The sequence below is a fragment of the Alosa alosa genome, chromosome 8, assembly GCF_017589495.1.
Source record: "Alosa alosa isolate M-15738 ecotype Scorff River chromosome 8, AALO_Geno_1.1, whole genome shotgun sequence".
Classification (NCBI taxonomy): domain Eukaryota; kingdom Metazoa; phylum Chordata; class Actinopteri; order Clupeiformes; family Clupeidae; genus Alosa; species Alosa alosa.
Window position 1 is genome coordinate 17087411 of NC_063196.1, and position 19092 is coordinate 17106502.

The window sequence follows — 19092 nt, forward strand, 5'->3', positions numbered from 1 at the left end:
AAGCAAATCGAGGGGATCAAGAAGAGAGGGAATAGAGAAGGAGGATGAGCGAGAGAGAGAGAGGAAGAGGAAGGTAAGAGAGAGAGAGAGAGAGAGAGAGAGGGTAGTGGGGGCACACAGGTGGCGCGGGGGATCAGATGCTGTCAGGGCCCGAAGCTTTGATCCGTGCCTCACGCGGACCAGCCACGTGCTCCGCACCTCCAGCTCCAGCAAGGCAGGGCAGAGGAGGAGAGGAGGAGCAGAGAGAGAGAGAGAGAGAGAGGTGCAGTGAGCAGGCCAGGCCTGTAGGTGGCAGCATCAGGAGACAGTGGAGACCAGAGACATACAGCAGGAGAACAGAGCGCATCCACTGCAGAGGTTTAGTAGCTGCACTAGGCAGGCTTGCTCTTGTGCACAAAGCTCAAGTCAACTCCTGCAGTGTTGTGCTAGGGAGTTATTGTGTCTGAACAATGTTCCCACAGACTTGTGATTATGGAGAAGTTAAATACTGCAGTTTATTTCTCGCCTGAAGACCTAATAAGCCAAAGACATCCAGAGAATTCTTGGTAGTTTTACTTCATTGGCACAAGAGACACCTCCAGAAATGGCGAAGCTCCAACACACCTGATGTTGGCAGAGATTAGAGCAAGCCAGTGAATTAGTCGCTACTTCTCTGTAAACACCAGATGGGCCCCTTTATAAATCATGGCAGCGAACATTTCCAGATTACTCCACTGTGTTGGTCCAGGGCAGAGTGTTCAGTGGGGCTCCATTAGCCGATTGCTTTTGCCCGGAACTATATTTCTAATGATTTGAGTCAGTGTTCATAGCTTTTGTACTTTGTGTTGATATTACTGTTTTGGGGATTGCTTGACTTACTGTTAATTGATACAGTCAGATCTCCAGCGTTATTGGCTCAAGGGGTAGACTAAACTGCGGAAAATATCAAGATTGTCAGTTTGATATTCAGGGAATGTCCTAATGAAAACACTGTGTTAGTGTCGATGCATCTGTGCTGTGTTGGTTTTTGTAGTCTCCGTTTTCGTCAGCTCATCAGGCATTTGTGTTGATGTTCAGGCTACAGTTCAGTAGAGCTGGGCGATTTGGCCTAAAAAAAGAAATCTCAAATGATTTTACATTTACATTTTTACATAAAACTCGATTTACGATTTTAATAGATTTTGTCCCCCCTACAAACAAAATTGTTTGACTATTACTATAAACAAGTTCTGACTTTGTTTTGTCTTAATTCTCCCTTTGGAATGTTATCCAGTTTGGTAATAGGCCTAATGATCCTTTGGTAGTAACAGACAAGTTGGATGGGGGGATATAGTGCAGATATCAGGCCTACTCTGGCATTACCAGTATCATTAGTTTATGCATTGTGTAGTAGGCCTAAGCCTCTATGCTTATGGATGACTTCACTAATGAACTCCATTACTTTTGACATCAGATCCTGCTGTTTGTGGCCCATCAGCAGTTGGAAGTTTAGAGACATTGGAAATAGCCTATGCCAGATAATTTTTCAGTGAGTTTCATGAAAATCCATTTAAATAAAAAAAGCTTGATTTTCGTGGAGGGCCTCAGTTACGCTGATGACCTTATAGGGCTCAGGTATGCCGATGACCGTATTAGGCCTCAGGTACGCCAATGACCGTATAGGGCTCAGGTATGCCGATGATCGTATTAGGCCTCAGGTAAGCCAATGACTGCATAGGGCTCAGGTACGCCGATGACCGCGTAGGGCTCAGGTACGCCGATGACCGTGTAGGGCTCAGGTACGCCGATGACAGTGTAGGGCCTCAGGTACGCCGATGACCGTGTAGGGCTCAGGTACGCCGATGACCGTCTCCCTCGTCTTTTCCCCCTCAGGTATGTGCACCAGAAGGACTACGGCGGGGCGCAGCGTGTGGCCGAGGCTCACGACCCGGACAGTGTGTCCGACGTGCTAGTGAGCCAGGCCAAGCACTGCTTCGACCAGCGGGACTTCCAAAGAGCCGAGGCCTTCCTGCTGCGCGCGCAGAGGCCCGAGCTGGCCATCAAGTACTACAAAGTAAGAGCGCCCAGTCGGCGGCCATCTTGTTTAATCTCCAATTCCTTTGAGCCCTCACCCCCTTTGGTTTTGCTCTTTATGTATGTTTTTTTCGTCTTTGTTTTGGTTGCCTTTTTTAACGCAAACAGGCGAGAGGGGAGAGTGTGTTGCAGCTCCTTGATAACCAGCTGTGAGGGGGGGGAGTGTGTTAGCAATGCTAATGAAAATCTAAAAGTCAGCAGCAACAACAACATCATCAACAACAAGGAAAAGCCAAGGGAGAACTTTTCCTCGGAAGGTTGAATTAAGAGCTGCGGTTACGCGTGACGCATAAATCACAGGGAAAGATGGTTAAATACATGGGGGCTTGTGGGGCTTCATTTGGAAATGAAGAGGTCCCAGAGCACCGGGCAGACGCTACTATCGTAGTACGGGTCAGGAGAAAGAAAAAGTCACAGAGCTACAAGATGTTGGCAATTATTAGTATTACCAATACTATAACTAGGCTATAACTTATAGGGAAGTGGGTAAATAAGTGAGTACCGGTATAACTCTCTTGCTGAGTGCCCCTTAACGTTCTGTTTACAACAACAAACTAGTTACCGATCCCAATCTGGCGTAAATTAAGATCTGGGACCTGAACAGGACACTGTACTTCACGTCACGTCATCGCTTCTCAAGAAGCAAAGTACTGCATTTTTTAGTTTCCTGCTTGTGTGCTGTTGTGTATGTTTCATTTGAATCTGTGTGTGTGTGTGTTTGAACAGGATTCAGAGATGTGGAGCGATGCTATGCGGCTCTGTAAAGAGTACCTCCCCAGCAAACTGGCCATTCTGCAGGAGGAGTATGAAATGGAGGTGTCCAAGAAAGGACCCGGGTAAGAAGCCTTGTGTTCCAGACGCATCCTGTGTCAGACACAAACACACACACACACACACACACCCACACACACGTCAGCCAACATTTATCACATGATGTAACAGATATAATAATTTGTTAGATCATGTGATAGATCTGTCCCCTTTTTATCTGCTATGAATTCCTATACACAGATGGGTCCCTGTAAAAAAAGCTGCCAAAGTGCACTTTCATTTATAACATTTTACATTTACATTTACATTAACATTTTCCATTATGCACTGGAAGCACAGCTGCAGCCTTTTTTCACAAACATAGGCTTAGCAATCCATTGGCATCTCTGGCCGACGCATCATGTATCTCGCTGTATATGGATGAGAATGAGCAAGCGAGTGAGCGACCCGTTCAGAAAAACACACACACGCACGCACACAGAGCACTCCCAGTCCCTTCTCTGCCAGTGATCCACGTTCACACACACACACACACACACACACACACACACACACACACGCATGCCTGCCGTGGCCTTTATTAAAACATGCCGGCTTTTTATCCCAAATTATATGGGTAATGAGAAGCTCATTAACGGAGCAGATGCACAACTCGCCTGTCTCCACTGATCATTTCTGCCTATTTTTAATGACTTGTGGGAAAACATCAAAGAGGTCTCTCATGAACCAAGAGACAGGAAAAGAGAGAGAGAGAGAGATAGAGAGAGAGAGAAGGAGAGAGAGAGAGAATATACTTAAGCATGGTTAGATGCACGACCCAATCAAGCATAATTTGGCCCTCTCGCGTGGTCAAGTGTGAACTTTAACACACGGCGACTTTCTTGTTGACTCCTCTTGCCGCTTCATTTAGATTCTCCGACGGAAGAACAGATTTTTTTTTTTCCGTTAATTCAGCAGCATGAAGGTAGAAAGGGATGTAGGCTGAAAGAAGAGCGTGGGGAAGAAAGGAGGAAGAATGTTTCCTCACCAAGATGTCTGTTTCCGCTGTCTTTGTGCATCCCTGAAAGCACGGTTTGCTCTCAGTGACCTTGGCTCTGTTAAAAGTCGGTGCTCCACAGATTGTGTGTAACGGCTTCAGTGATGCTTAAAAAGCACAATGCTGAACTATGCTTTCAGTGAAGTTAGTTATGTCGGATACTGGATGAACCTGTGTATTCTTGTGTTTATGGCCATTCCTAATGTGTGCATGGGTACCTGTGTGTGTGTGTGTGTGTGTGTGTGTGTGTGCAGGGGTGTGGAGGGGGTGCTGGAGCAGGCTCGTGAGTGGGAACAGACAGGCGAGTACGCCCGGGCGGTGGAGTGTTACCTGCGAGTGAAGGACACCGCCAATGTGGCCCTGATGGAGAAGTGTTGGATGAAGGTGAGCTCTCGTTCTCTCTCTTTCAAAGAGTTCATTTTTTAGTGCAAATACCCAATTGAATGTGCAAATACACATTTACAGCCACACACACAATGTACACTTCTACACAAAAACAAACCACATACAGCACAGTTGTGTGTTAAAACACACAGATATCCATCTGTTTGCAGATCATTCAGCCCCAGAATATGATCAACAGTGCTCACAAGTACACTGACCTGTGTCTATACCTAATGTGTGTGTATATACTGTACTGTGCAGTTCACAGTTATGGTTATGGGATTTGGCAGACACTTTTGTCCAAAGCACCAATACAGAAGTTATACAAAGTTACAAATGAAACAACACAATAGCTAAATTAACAGTGAACAGTTTTACAAAGTTGGTAAGACTACATTAAGGAGAATAGCAATAATAAACAATATTGTCAATGCAATCAATAGCCGAATGAAAATAAACAATGAAAATAAACAAATACTATAATCTATCTATAAAGCAAGAAGTGTCCGTGTGTCTGTCTGTGTGTCTGTCCTAATGTATGTGGCACGCATATCTCGCTGACCGTTTGTCAGACTGATTTCAAACCTGGCAGGTGTCTTGCTATGGGCATGAGTACTTGGGGCTTGGGGCAGCCGTGGCCTACTAGTTAGTGCTTCGGACTTGTTACCCCGACCAGTAGGCACGGCTGAAGTGCCCTTGAGCAAGGCACCTAACCCCTCACTGCTCCCCAAGCGCCGCTGTTGTTGCAGGCAGCTCACTGCGCCGGGATTAGTGAGTGTGTTTCACTAATTCACGGATTGGGATAAATGCAGATAAAATTTCCCTCACGGGATTAAAAGAGTATATATACTTATACTATAGTAAGTGCAGTGCCAAATTTGATGTTGTTTGAATAAGAAAAGCAAAAGATAACGTTAAATATATCGGTAAAAGAAGCACACGTTGGCTTTCGTTGCTAGCCACTCCCCCTCCCACACACCACTGTACTGTAAGCTACCACTGAGGATAGAAGCAGGGCTTTGGCAGAACTGGATCAGTGTAGGTTACACGGGTAAAAAGTTAAGTGAGTGCAAGATGTGTTAACATGTCTGACCTCAACAATAAAGACCCCCTGTATGCGGTTTTCTTGTATAAAATGACTCCGCGGATTTTGCAACATCACGCCAACACACACATGCAGTGGCTCTTCAAAATGACTTAATAATTGATGTGCAATAAACGGACACTTCGAATAGCCCAGGCTACTTTGGACTGTCTTTAAACTTTGAATAAGCAAACGACAATTCCAACTGCAAGGTCCTAAATTGAAACGAGCGATAATGGTCCCGAATTAAAGAACATCTCAGAATGCCACACTTGCAAAGCATAACCAGCGAGTGGCAGACAGAGTGTGATGTCACTTATAGGCCACCAGAGACTGTTTTTGAGTCACACCGTTGCAAATTCCACAAAATGGTTTGTTTTCTCTATCATCAAGTTATTCAATAGGCTAAGCATATAGCCTTGACTCAAAACAGCTGTTAGGATTATGTCATTATGATTTGTAAAAAATGTCACATGCAGCAATGCTTAAATTCTGCTCATTTCACATTTAGTATGTTATTATATTATCTGTATTCATAATTGAATACTTACCTGGAATTATGTTTTTCCCTATCATCCTATTTTTTAAAGCAGGCCGACCTGTAGGCATGTAATTGGGCTAAAGGAATAGCATGTTTGAACGGGCACTGCACTAGTATACTATAATATAATTATACAAACCATAACAGTCTCGCCATACAGAAGAAAGGCCTCTCCCGGGGCTGTCCTCACTCATGGGGTTGAAGTCTTGAGTCTGGAGTCTTGCCTCTGCTTCCCTTGCTGCTTCAGGCAGAGTCCTTTTGTTTTTCATGGTTGTCTATCGCTCTGATTCTCTGATCTCTTTCCGTCTCTTCCCAACCCAATAGGCTGCTGAGCTGGCTATTAAGTTCCTGGGTCAGGACAGGTCAGTGGAGGTCGTCCAAGCTGTGGGACCACGCCTCGTCCAGATGAGGAAGTACAACGCAGTGAGTTACGCATCACTTCCTCTCCTACAATCCACCATCCAATACTTTGATGGACACTAGCTTGTACTGGACAGTTTCAGTACAGTTTGACCCCCTCCCTTTCTTAACCCATTGCTAATTTTCAATTACAAATGTATTTATCAGCTTTGAAGGCTGTTGCACAGTTGCGCAAAACCCTTTTCTACATAAGCACAGAGTTAACTGTCAAGGTCAGAGACTCTGGTGGATTGTGGGTAAACAGTTTGCCAAAACCCTCTGCATATGCGACCTCCATTCTGCCAGAAACTCAACCTTGCTATGAAAGTACACGTCATCTACACAGACCCACTCTCAAAGGGCAGCATTGAGTGGAGAGAAAAATCATTATGAAGCACACTATTATAAAATAAAAAAAAGAAATAGTATTGTGGTGTGTTTACCAGCTGTGTGAGGTTAAATTGCCAATAGGCTTACACAAGAACAGTGCAGCAATTACAAAGAAAGGGCAGAGAAACGGGACTAAAACATGGTGCCAGTCAGAGCTTTTGTGCAGAGAGTAGGGGCCACTGGAAACAGGAGTAGGCTGTGTGGCTACTGAGAAGCACAAGATAGCCAAAGGAACAGAGTGGATTATGCTAAATGAAAGACTTTTATTTTTCTTTGCCTATTGTCTGGTGTCCTTCGAGCTTCAAAAGCCCATTGAGACACAAAATGTGTGTGTGTGTGTGTGTGTGTGTGTGTGTGTGTGTTTCCAGGCAGCTGAGCTGTATCTCAACCTGGACCTCATTAAGGGAGCTGTGGATGCTTTCATAGCGGGTGAAGAATGGAACAAAGCCAAGAGGGTAGCCAAGGAGCTGGATCCAAGGTGAGCTCCACCCCCCTCCGGTCGTCCCTGACAACGCTGCAACCTACACAATTGTTGGGAGGCGAAGATAACACACACAAACGCACACACACACAAACACACACACACACACACACACATCCGGTACAGCTTCTTCAACATTGCAAAGGCCAATCTCAATATTGTTAAATGTGCGAGTTGTCAATTTATGTGATTTATTTGATTATTTATATTTTATTCTATCAAAGACAGTCATCAGTTCAGTTCAGGCACAGTTGTTCAATTTGAGCATTATATGCAGTGTATCAGTTAAACATCTTTTATCTGGTGCATTTGTTGGAGGGGAGCTGTTGTTGTCGCTCCTCACAAGTTATCAAACACTCCAACACCTCACCTCTCCACATTATGGATCTCCTAAAAGCCTTCTGTAAGCAGAAGTGCTATATCTTTCTCTCTCTCTTTCTCTCTCCCTCTCTCCCTCTCTCCCCATGCGTTTGTTTGTTCCCATGGAGAGTGTCTACCACTGTACCATCTTTTTCTAGGTTGGAAGATTATGTGGATCAGTGCTACAAAGAGCACTTGAAGAACCAAGGCAAAGTTGACTCGGTGAGTAGTTCTGGCACTCCAGTTGGTGAACACAAAGCTGTTTGCTGTCTGCGTATGGGTGCTTCAGAGGACTAGCAATAACCGTAACGACAACACTGACAACCGTGGTAGTTGCACTTCAAAAAGCCACATCCTGATACTATTTTTTCTCAGTCCTTTCCTTTCACTCTTTTCCACTCTCTCTGTCTCACTCAATCTTTTCTCTTTATCTCGGCCTCCTTTTCTCCTTTGTCTGTCTCTCTGTCTTCATCTGTCTGTTGTACACACCCTCTCATTCCATTTGCAGTGGTTGAAAGGCAAATTAGGATGGAGACCTATACTCATCCGAGTTGGAATAATACACTTGACGCACCAAATTGGTTCTCTCTCTCATCCCGATGTTTCACCGTGCTTTTGTTTGAACGTCACGGACATTATTAAAGAAAAAAAGAAGAACATTGCGTAAAAGGCAATTGTATGTCCCCTTATGATGTTGAAGGCTCAATTGTTGAAGTATGTTAATCACTGCTGTCCTGTTGCATGTCAAAACAGGTTCAGAACAAGATAAAACTACAGTGTTTGTTGATGATATTCATGGGTGAATAAAATAAGGGTGAATATACAGGCATGTAACTAAACATGAACAAATGCCGGTGAAGTTGAATGCAGGAAGAGTGTTAAAATAATGCTCAGTGTTAAATAGAAACAGTGTTAAAATTATGCTCAGTGTTAAAGGGACACAATGTTGAAATGACACTCAGGACCAGATGGACGTACATTTCCGAACATAGCGTTATCAGCGCCATGGCCAAACTGCAGAAAGCGAACGCAATGGCTCTTCAGTTTACGTGCTATTTATCATACCTGTAGCTCAGTGGGTAATCAGCTCCTTTCTCTGCCCCCCTACCGCAATTTGCGAATGTTCACAACTAAATGCATACCTCAATCACAAGCGCAGTTGAATGAAGTTATCTGATGGCAACATTAAAAGGAATCAAACATTAAGCGATCATGAAATAATACAATACATAATAATGTATTAATAATGTGTGATAATGTGATAATGAAGAGCAGTAGTTCTACTCAAACTACTTGTGCTACTGCTTAGGCTGTGACAGGTTCAATAGTCAAACCTAGCAAGTAGGACAGTTTAAGGGTACGTTTAGACTTAGCGTCTTTTTTCTGACAAAAGAAGTTATGCAGACCACTTTTTCAGTTTGAAAAAAAAAGCGTTTTTTTTTTTGATAGGCAAAGTGACTAACGTTACGTGTGGATACAAAATATCGCGGAAGAAAAAAATGGGGTTGGCTATTGCTTTTGGTATGTTATGATAAAGTTGTGAAGTCATGTCAAACCATTTCCTATGCTCAGACACTAAAACGAGTCTCTCAACCGGTGTTCTGTCACCTCCATTTTTTACTTGTTGTCATTTGAAACCACAGGTCTCAGTAATCCGCTTGTGATTTGTCAGCTGTAAAAAAGACCGCATGACTTATGGCGTTTTTCCGCTAGAAGTTGAATATTTCTTAACTTCTGAGCTGCAAAATAGACGGTTGCGGTCGCATTTAAAAGAAGGCGACAACTTTTTTGAAAACACGGTCTACTCCATACGATTAAAATGTAAAACGGACGCCAGCAGCTACGAAAAAGACGCTTAGTCTGAACGTATCCTAAGTGGATGACGTGAAAGTGGAAGTAAGACATTAGACAGGCCAGTGCTCTGAATAGCGATTCTGTTGTCTATGAACGTTGCTCTTACTGACCTCAGTTTAACCGCAGTTTGGATTAACACATGCTTTTACAAAGCGGAAATATTTCGCCACAAAACAGACGTGCGCTTTCATGGGGTGTTTTCATACATACAGGGGAACACCTCAGGGGAATTAGGCTCATTTAACGCTTCTCCTCCAATCTTTTTACAGTGCAACTTTCTCCTGACCCTCATGAATGCATGACATGGAAAAACGCAAATTGCCATTTTCAGCTCCCGCAACAGGCAGTCTGCACTTTTACCCGCCTTCGGCTTATTAGTACATATCACGCCATTTTTTTACGTGCACCTTGCAAAGAAAATATGCCTCAAGTGGGCGCAAAAGCATTAGTACATCTGGCCCTCAGTGTTAAAGTGACAGTGTTGAAATGACACTATGTTAAAGTGAAACAGTGTTAAATTGGGTGGAGATGGCCCCTTATCTCTGCTTGAGTTTCCGACGCTTTCTCTCTACAGCTGGTGGGTGTGGACGTCATGGCAGCCCTGGACATGTACGCGGAGAGAGGCCAGTGGGAGAAGTGCATTGACACAGCGTCCAAACAGGTACCAGCCCCTGAGCTGTCTCCTGCTCTCAGTCATACAGGTACCAGCCCCTGAGCTGTCTCCTGCCCTCAGTCATCCTCAAGGGCTTCAGTTGGAGAATAAATATGCCAGTAATATTTGGAGAAGAAGCTGAATTCACATTTCTAACATAACACAGGTGCATTTGAAGTCAGAAGTTTATATACACTCACACTAAAGACATTTAAACTCACACACTCAGATATCAATTTCAATTTATTGTGCTTGTAGAGCACCAAAACATTACACATGTATCATGGCGCTTTACAGAATGTAGGCAATCAGAGAAAAAGGAAAGAAAGGAAGAAAAGAAAAGAAAGAGAGAGGCCCATGGGTAACAGGGGGAGGAAAAACTCCCTAGAATTGGAGATACATATAGGAAGAAACCTCGAGCAGATCCACGACTCAAGGGCCTGACCCATCTGCCTAGGGTCAATACAGGACAGTAAGGTCTGTATACATGACAAATGCATATGATAGTCAGGTGTAGAGAATAGGACATGGTGTTTAAAGCACCTGAGGTGAAAGTTACAAGAGGTGGGATGATTACGTATCCGGTATGATAATGCATTAATCCTGATTTAGTGACAGAAAGTTCAAATAGTCCAGCGTTGGAATTGTCCAGGGGAAGGGAGTTGTCAAGGGGCATGTGGTGGGTCGGCAGACGGGCCAGGAATCCGGGCAGAGTTGTCATAGGCAGGTGATTGGTCGCTAGGCTGTACGGGCCAGGAATCCAGATAGGGGGACAGTAATAGGGCAGCCGAGGATGGGACTTTAGGTGAGATGGGTGAGAGGAGGGCCAGGCACACGGATGGTTGATGACTGGTGATGATATACCTCACAAGTGAGGTACAGTAAGGGGGAAGAAAGAGAGATGTAGAGTGGGTTAGTATTGCTGAAAATCCAAATGGTTAATGTCAATAAGTAATCAGTGGTACTATATATTGTTACAGTATACCATAGTGAGAATAGGCAAGAGAGGGAGAGTTGAGAGAGAGAGAGAGAAAGGGAGAGAGGAGAGGGGGGGGGGTTGTACGGCGTGGCACATGAAAAGTCCATGACAGCACTATGCTATAGCAGCATAACTAAAGCATGGTGAGGGGTAGTAGACACCATGTCGATATCAGACAAGTATGGTAAATAAAGCTACTTGAGACAAACTAAATTGAACAGCAAATAGAAAGAAATAACTAACCTCATACTCTAAAATTCAGTCTTGACAGGATCTATTTTTATTTGTAGACTTCGATTCCATATGTAATAAAAGCATTGTTTTGTCATTTGCTGACTTGCACACCATAAATATTTCTCCACATAAAGGGGATGTATTATTTATTGGCTGTTTAGACAAAACCCAAATGCACACTAATAGATGGTGATTCATTTTATTGGATATATTCAACGTTATATAATACTGACATGATAGAAGCGCTTTCCATCCCGTTTTTGCTGCTAAACTAGAGAGAGAATAATTCCATTTTATTGAACTTCATCATTGATATCACAACAAAAGAAAGGAGCAGCACAGCAAGTGTATGTCTTAATAAAAATAAAATGATCATCACAATGAACCAGAAGGGCACTCAGAGTGCACAGACCTCCCCCGGGGTCAAATGCAGTGTCTTTAACAAAAGCTAAACTAAATTTGTCAAGTCATCCTGTGAGTAGAAGCTACTCCAAAATGGAAAGGGGTTCATGCTTAACCCACGCTACACCTTTCCACCAAGGTTCATGAAAATCGGGTCTGTAGTTTTAGCATAATCTTGCACACAGACAGACAGACAGACAGACGGCACCGAACGCATAGCATGCTCGGCTGAAGTAACAATGGCTGCTCATAGTTGTCCCCTTTTTTTACCTAAATCAATATCTTTGTCCTCCTAGAATTCAAACACTGCTTCAGAGGGGAGATTACTCTAAGTCTTTGTGTCATATTTCCTCCCGAACCTTTGACAGAACTATAAGATCCTCCACAAGTACGTGGCTCTATACTCCACTCACCTGATCAAAGAGGGGGATCCGGAGAGGGTCCTCAACCTCTACATCCAGCACGGAGTACCTGCCAATCCGCAGGTGGGTATATTAAATATGATAACACAAGATAACTCTCCATTATATAGTTCTTGAGTGGCCCTCGTAGGCTAGTTCATATACTAGCTAACTATCTAAGGCTGTTCATCTTTTAAGAATAACAGTAACGTCACAATCGAGTTTACGTTACTTTACATTGACTTTTGATTTCATCTTCATTTTCTTAAAACTGTATTTTGAGTGCCACTGAATGCTAGTTGCAAACTGATCTAAATTGCTGGAGGTGTGAGGAAGCCTTCCTTGCTTAATGGAGCCATGTGGCTTTCGTAGCTACCTGTTGACTTGAGCCATGTGGCTTTTGTAGCTACCTGCTGACTTGCCTACACTCACATACACGTCAACTGAGCATTCTTCTGTCTCGAAGGGCCCTGTCATGACAGTCAAAAGCGCATCGTCACTCGTCAAAAGCTTATTCAAATTTAGTAGGATGTCAAGTCCACATTGGGAGGGTTTTCGTTATCAAACGTCGAGTGCATGGCGCAACAAGGTGTTCCTAGATTTTTTAATCAGTCATGGGTGTGTTTGGGGCGTATAACATCATTTAAACCAATGAGAATGACATCTGCCATTCCCTTTAACGGCGCAAAGCACAATGTCAAATTAATGCATCAGTATTTTGACATTCAATGGCACATTGGAAGGAAGCTGCTTGCGAGACCGTATGGAATAGTCATTCCACTAAACCATGCTTTACTAAAACCTAGCATAGCCTTCACGCATTTGCACTCTATTATTTGAACTCATTGGCAAAGTGAAACTAACTTCACCATGGTGTCAGTCAACGACAAGACAGATATATGCAGTTACTTTCACTATTGACTGACAATGGGTTACCATCGAAAACATAGGCTGGAAAAATCAATACTTACCCTAATATTGCTCAAATGACTGAATAAAAAACATTTATCCTGGAGAGGAGTTGCTTATATCTCGTGACAGTGCGTCTTCAGCTGTGCTTCACCTCTCCCCTAATCACTTTTAACCGTCATTACCAATTTGCAAATGATGGTGAATAACTACTCATCATGGGATGTACAGTATTTCGTAATATCTTTATTCTAATTATGTTTCCCATTGTAATCTTGCAATTTGTAATGTTTTGCCTGGACGTGCGCTGGTGTGCGTTCATGAATGATAGAAGGATGGTGCGTGCACCTGCCAATATGACTGTTGACAGTGCGCTCTTAAAATAACATATAAACAACTCGCCATAGACTTCTGACCAGGTGTACAATAGCGATTTTTAGACAATGCGCCAGGCCACTCCCTAGGTTGTTAATTGCCACACCCTTGGTTTAAAAAATAAACGTGCAAAATACCGAATTAAACTTGGAAAACTAGTTTTACGCCATGCGCCAGGGTGCAAAATACAGCCCTATAGAGTCTTGTTTCAATCCCAGTGGAGAGTCATTTTTATCTCAGACCATCGGTTAGTTCGCCTGGCTAATGGTTCCTCTGTGCTGGCGAATGGTTCCTCTGTGCTGGCTAATGGTTCCTCTGTGCCTCCATGTGCCCGTCTGCTCTCAGAACTTCAACATCTACAAGCGCATGTTCCTGGAACTCCTGGGCCAGTCGCAGAGGGACAACGCCGAGTCCTACCGCATGTGGGCCGACCTCCGAGACGTCATGCTGGCGTTGGTGAGAGCACAGACTTCTTGGAGGTCTTCAGCACAGGCTACTGATATGGGTTTTGAACTCGGCAGGCACAGTGTTCAGGAAATCTGCAGTGCTTTTTCTGAAATGTAGTCATGTTGTCATTCACCTTTGTCAAGACACGGTGTGATAGGCATTTCTACTTGAAGGGGGTTTGCATTGCAAAATAAGTACCGGTAGTTTGAATTTGGTGTGTTGTCATATACTGTATATTTATTTCATTTTTATGTAAAGGGTTTTGTGTTTAAAAAGTTAGAAATGATCAAGGAGCATAATGAATGGATCAAAATTAGCTGGATTTATTTAATGCTAATAAGCACATACTGTACCTTTTACCAAGTCCCCTCTAAACTCACTGACCTCTTCTGGTCTGTCTGTGTGTGTGTGTGTGTGTGTGTGTGTGTGTGTGTGTGTGTGTGTGTGTGTGTGCAGTGTGAGAACATGACCAAGTCGTCGGAGGCCAACTCTCCAGCTCATGAGGAGTTTGAGCAGATGCTGCTTATCGCCCACTATTACGCCTCCCGCTCGGCCGCCAGGGGCCTGGACCAGCTGGTGAGTCACAGCTCGCGCCGCTTGCTCGGGCTAACCGATTTTGCAGGCAGCCATCTTCAGAGCGGCTCTGCCCCAGACCAAGGCCAGGGCTGTCTGGGTAAATCGGGGCGGATGCCCAGTAAAGCTGTGAGTAAACACCTGGCCCGCGTGCGGGGCTGTCCACGGCCGTGAGTGCTCAGGGTAATGGTGCTGTCTGCTGCTTTCACGAGGCCCAGGGTTTGGCACAGTGGGGAGGTGACGGCCATGTTTGATGGTGGTGTCACTGTTTACTGTTTCCTGTATTTGTTTTTTCCCTTCTGACCCTTTAATTTTGCTGTTGACTTTTGTTTGTCCACTGCCCTTTTACCTGTCTGAATTGATAGTCTTTCAACCTCTCTCTCTCTCTGTTCTTTTTCCCTCTCCTCTCTCTCTCTCTCTCTCTCTCTCTGTTCTTTCTCCCTCTCTATCTCTAGAGTACCATAGCAGCCAAGCTGTCCATCGCTCTGCTGAGACACACAGAGCTGATTCCAGCTGACAAAGCCTTTTACGAGGCAGGACTCACTGCCAAGGTAACCCTGGGGATGTGTGTGTGTGTGTGTGTGTGTGTGTGTTTGGGGAGTGGGGGAATAGGTTGGGGGTGAAGCACGCTGCCACACCACCTGGACGTTCTCTCACAGGCTTCAGCCAATCAGGCGAGGCAGAATGCAGCGTGGAGGGCCTCCGAAGCCCATGAGAAATGGGCCCATGGCACGCTGTGCTCTCTCGTTTATATGAATTTGTGTGTGTGTGTGTGTGTGTGTGTGTGTGTGTGTTTGTGTGTGTGTTCAGAGGATAAGGTTAGAGACCAGAAAGTTAGAGAGAGCCGTTTGGCTTGGCTCGATTATTTTGTCGAAATGTTACCTTAGTTTGTCAGTCCGCCAATCTGAGTTAGGTCGCATTAAAGGTTAAATCGATATGGCCTTGCACTTGCACTTGTTTGAGGCTGACAGATAAGGAGAATTCAGAGGTTGAGGAAAAGTTAAGGAATAAATGTTGTGTGTGGCTAGAACTCAAATGTATCTACAACTTAAATAAAAAAATGTCAATATTAGTTTCCTTATTAGTTGTTGAATGTCACGCTGATGAGTGTATGTGGTGACCGTCTCCCTCCCCTCAGGCTGTCGGCTGGGAGAACATGGCCTTTATTTTCCTCAACCGCTTCCTGGATCTGGCCGACGTGAGTCCTCGTCACCTTTCACATTTTCACTCCGTTGCCTCCTCAAATGAAACGCCAGTCTTTTTCCACACTGTATGCTCAAGCTTGATTAAAACCGCAGCCTATCACAATAAGATTTGTGAATGCTGGAGATGTTTATTGTATCGAACCTAGGTTTTATGTAAATGCAGTACAAATATATTATAAATGTTAACTAACTTTTATACATAATGAAAGGTAGTAAATTGTATTAAATGTATGTTTCCTGAGAACGATATTAGCGTTTAATGTTACGTTCTAAAAGCGTAATAAAATTTTTTTTTTTTTTTTCTTGCAGGGGATTGATGAAGGCAACCTTGACGCTCTGGATCATTCGGACTTCCAAGACACAGACATCCCCTTCGAAATCCCTCTGCCTGCCAAACAGCATGTCTCTGTAAGGCTTTTAAAATGCACTGTATTTGTGGATCTTTTTGTGACACTTAAAAATTAAATGATTCATTTAGGCTAAGAATCTGTTTTTTGGTGTGTGTGGGTGTGCATGTGAGAATCTTTCTGCATCAATATTGTCGATAGTTTCTTTCCACCCAGCATGTTTGGTATTGTGCTGTATGAAAAGGTGTTGGGGCTGAGAGTGCTTTCAATCACACCAGTTATGTGACACCATCGTCTTCATGTGCTATAGTGCTTTCCTGTGATCTTACTTCTTACATGATGCACATCTGTGATGTTGGTCGGTCTAGCCAAATGACACAAATTGTTATTTTTTTTTGTTGTTGTTTTTTTGTTTTATATTATGCTATGTTGTGTCAGGTCATGTCATATCACGTCAGAGCTCACGTCAAATGTCACATCATTGTGTGGGGTCATGTCACGCCATATGCTGTCTTTTCCATCATGTCACATGTCAAATGTCACACCAGCCCCGTGTCACAATGTGTTAACTGTCTGGCTGAGCAGTGCACCACACCACGATGGGGAGCGTTGTGGTGGCTGGAGTGCTGTAGCATTCTCAATGCTGGGTGTGTGTGTGTGCCGGTGTCCCAGCGGTGTGTGTGTGTGTGTGTGTGTGAGAGAGGGAGCTTGGTCTGATGTGTGCCGGAGTTCTGTAGCTGTCCCAGCTGTGTGTGAGTGTGTGTGTGTGTGTGAGAGAGGGAGCTTGGTCTGATGTGTCGGGCTCGGCCCGCAGGTGGAGAAGCGTGAGGAGATCCGGGACTGGGTGCTGACCGTGTCCATGGACCAGCGGCTGGAGCAGGTGCTGCCCCGAGACGAGCGCGACACCTACGAGGCCTCTCTGCTCGCCGCCAACACCGGCATCCGCTCGCTACCCTGCATCATCACCGGTGGGTGTCACAACACACACACACACACATGCACACACACACACACACACACACACACACACACGCACACACACACATACAGAAACACTGTACGCACAGCAAGTGCACATACAGAAGAAAGCACACAGCCACGGCAATACATAAATACACAAGTGCACCTATGCTTTGTACTGGTGTTGTTGTTGGCGGCCATCTCAGTAGACTCACTGCCGAGTTGAGAGCACACACTCTTTCCCACACACACACACACGCGCGCACGCACGCACACACACACACACACACACACACACACACACACGCTTATTACTCAGCATTCTCCCCTGACTAAAGTATTTACTAAGCATATTTTGGGAGAGCTCCTTAAAATAACAGCTGCAAAGTGTGCAGTTCTCTCTTCAATATCTGCGTTTGGAGGCAGGCCTGGACAGGCAGGGTTGGCTATCAGCTTCAGTTCACATGCTTGTAATGACACCCTATTGACGGGCCCGGCGCCAACATATTTATTTATATTTATATTATATTTATTGATTATAGTTCATGGGAGGGAGAGTAAGATATGTCATATAATTCTCTATTAAGATTGTTATTCATAGTGTGTGTTTGTTTATATAGTATGTGTGCATGGACATGTCCAAAAGTACGCCTTTTGATCACCCTCACTATTTGTTTGTTAGTTTCTGTGTGTCCATGTCCTTTCATGTACACGTATAGGCTATTCTCTGTTCAAGGACATCGTTAATATGGCAATGTCAGAACCTGTTAATTGGTTCACAGGCTTTGTGTAAAGCCAATCATCACAAAACCCCTCTCTTTCTATTTCTAAAAAAAAAAAAACACAAACACACACACACAGGTTACCCAGTCCTGCGGAATAAAATTGAGTTCAAAAGACCAGGGATGGCTGCAAACAAAGACGACTGGAACAAATTCCTAATGGCTACCAAGGTGAGATTTTGCCATCTTTGTGTGTGGATGCAGCATCTCGTCTTATCACGTTTGCAGACCAGTCACTCGCTCTCTGTCTCTCGCTCACACACGTCTTTCTCTCTCGTGTGATCCATGGATGTTTAAGAGGTTGTTTGATGCATAATTCATTTACACGCTTGATTACAAACACATCATTTTAGTAGAGCAGAGAAAAAGACACACAGTTCATCATGTAAAGTGTTTTTGTCATAATCACTAGGAGATTGTCTACCTGATTCTTCTTTCTCATCTGTATTTGGTAGAATTTGACATCTTTGCTTTCCATTTTTCATAATATATCAGAATTGTATTTAGCAGTAACCTGTGACTCTATGGTTTGTGTGTGTGTGTGTGTGTGTGTGTGTGTGTGTGTGTGTGTGTGTGTGTGTGTGTGTGTGTGTGTGTGTGTGTGTGTGTGTGTGCGTATGTGTGTGTGTGTGTGTGCGTGTGTGTGTGTGCTCATTGCAGACAACCCACAGCACAGAGTGCCAGGACGTGTTGAAGTTTCTGAACCACTGGTGCGGAGGACTCCCGACCGCAGGCTACTCTTTCCACTGATAGTGCTCATGTGATTCCACTCCATCTCTCCCTCTTTTCCTCCCTCCATCCCTCCTTTCTTCCTTGTCTCCTCCCTTTCCTCCTCTGTCTCTCTCCATCCATTTCATTTGCCTTCTCCATCATTCCTCCTACTTGTCACGCATGCAGTCTCTACCTCTCTCATTGTCTTTGCCCTTCTCTCTCTTTCTCTCTCTTTTTTTTTTCTCTCTCTCTCTCTATCGTTCTCTGGTCCTCCCATGGGAACGCTTTGAGTTGAGGTCAGAGAGCTCTTACCTGATCTCCGGGTAGTCTCCCATTTTCAGGAGCTCTCTCGGTCTTTATCTCTCTGCCTCTCTCTCTCTCTCTCTCTGCCATCTCTCTGTGAATGTTATTTTATTCTGTGGGATGAAAATGTGGAGCGTTTGCGTACTTCACACCCTTGTGACGGGGGGTCGCGGGGCTCGTGACCGTGGCAAAGCACAAAGCAATCTGTTTGCGTTTTCCGACCTGCATCCCTGTCTGGAATTCCCATTCAATTGTCAAACGTCAGGTGGACAGGTTTTCAAACGTGTTTACAGCAAAACATGATTGTAAACTACAACACATAAAGACCTGTAGCTGTCAATGTAATCAAAGTACTTAATATTTGTGATGCAAAATATTTTCTCATATATTATAGAATTGTATTGCATTTTGAGTGTGATTTGTGAGTTAAGTGCTTAATAAAGTATATTTGTATATTCTA

The 19092-nt window shown here is 44.1% G+C and overlaps 1 protein-coding gene across 1 annotated transcript in view; it reads left to right on the plus strand.

Annotated features, from left to right (window-relative positions):
- The window catches only part of ift172 (intraflagellar transport 172), a 59391-nt gene extending 40299 nt beyond the window's left edge, over positions 1-19092 (plus strand). The window contains exons 33-48 of the mRNA XM_048250309.1: positions 1852-2032; positions 2779-2888; positions 4114-4243; positions 6193-6291; positions 7026-7135; positions 7657-7720; positions 9927-10013; positions 11988-12104; positions 13650-13760; positions 14208-14327; positions 14780-14875; positions 15463-15522; positions 15839-15937; positions 16691-16844; positions 17698-17789; positions 18279-19092. Of these exons, the coding sequence (XP_048106266.1) occupies positions 1852-2032; positions 2779-2888; positions 4114-4243; positions 6193-6291; positions 7026-7135; positions 7657-7720; positions 9927-10013; positions 11988-12104; positions 13650-13760; positions 14208-14327; positions 14780-14875; positions 15463-15522; positions 15839-15937; positions 16691-16844; positions 17698-17789; positions 18279-18368 (1720 nt within the window). The 3' untranslated portion in view covers positions 18369-19092. The remainder of the gene's footprint in view (positions 1-1851; positions 2033-2778; positions 2889-4113; positions 4244-6192; positions 6292-7025; positions 7136-7656; positions 7721-9926; positions 10014-11987; positions 12105-13649; positions 13761-14207; positions 14328-14779; positions 14876-15462; positions 15523-15838; positions 15938-16690; positions 16845-17697; positions 17790-18278) is intronic.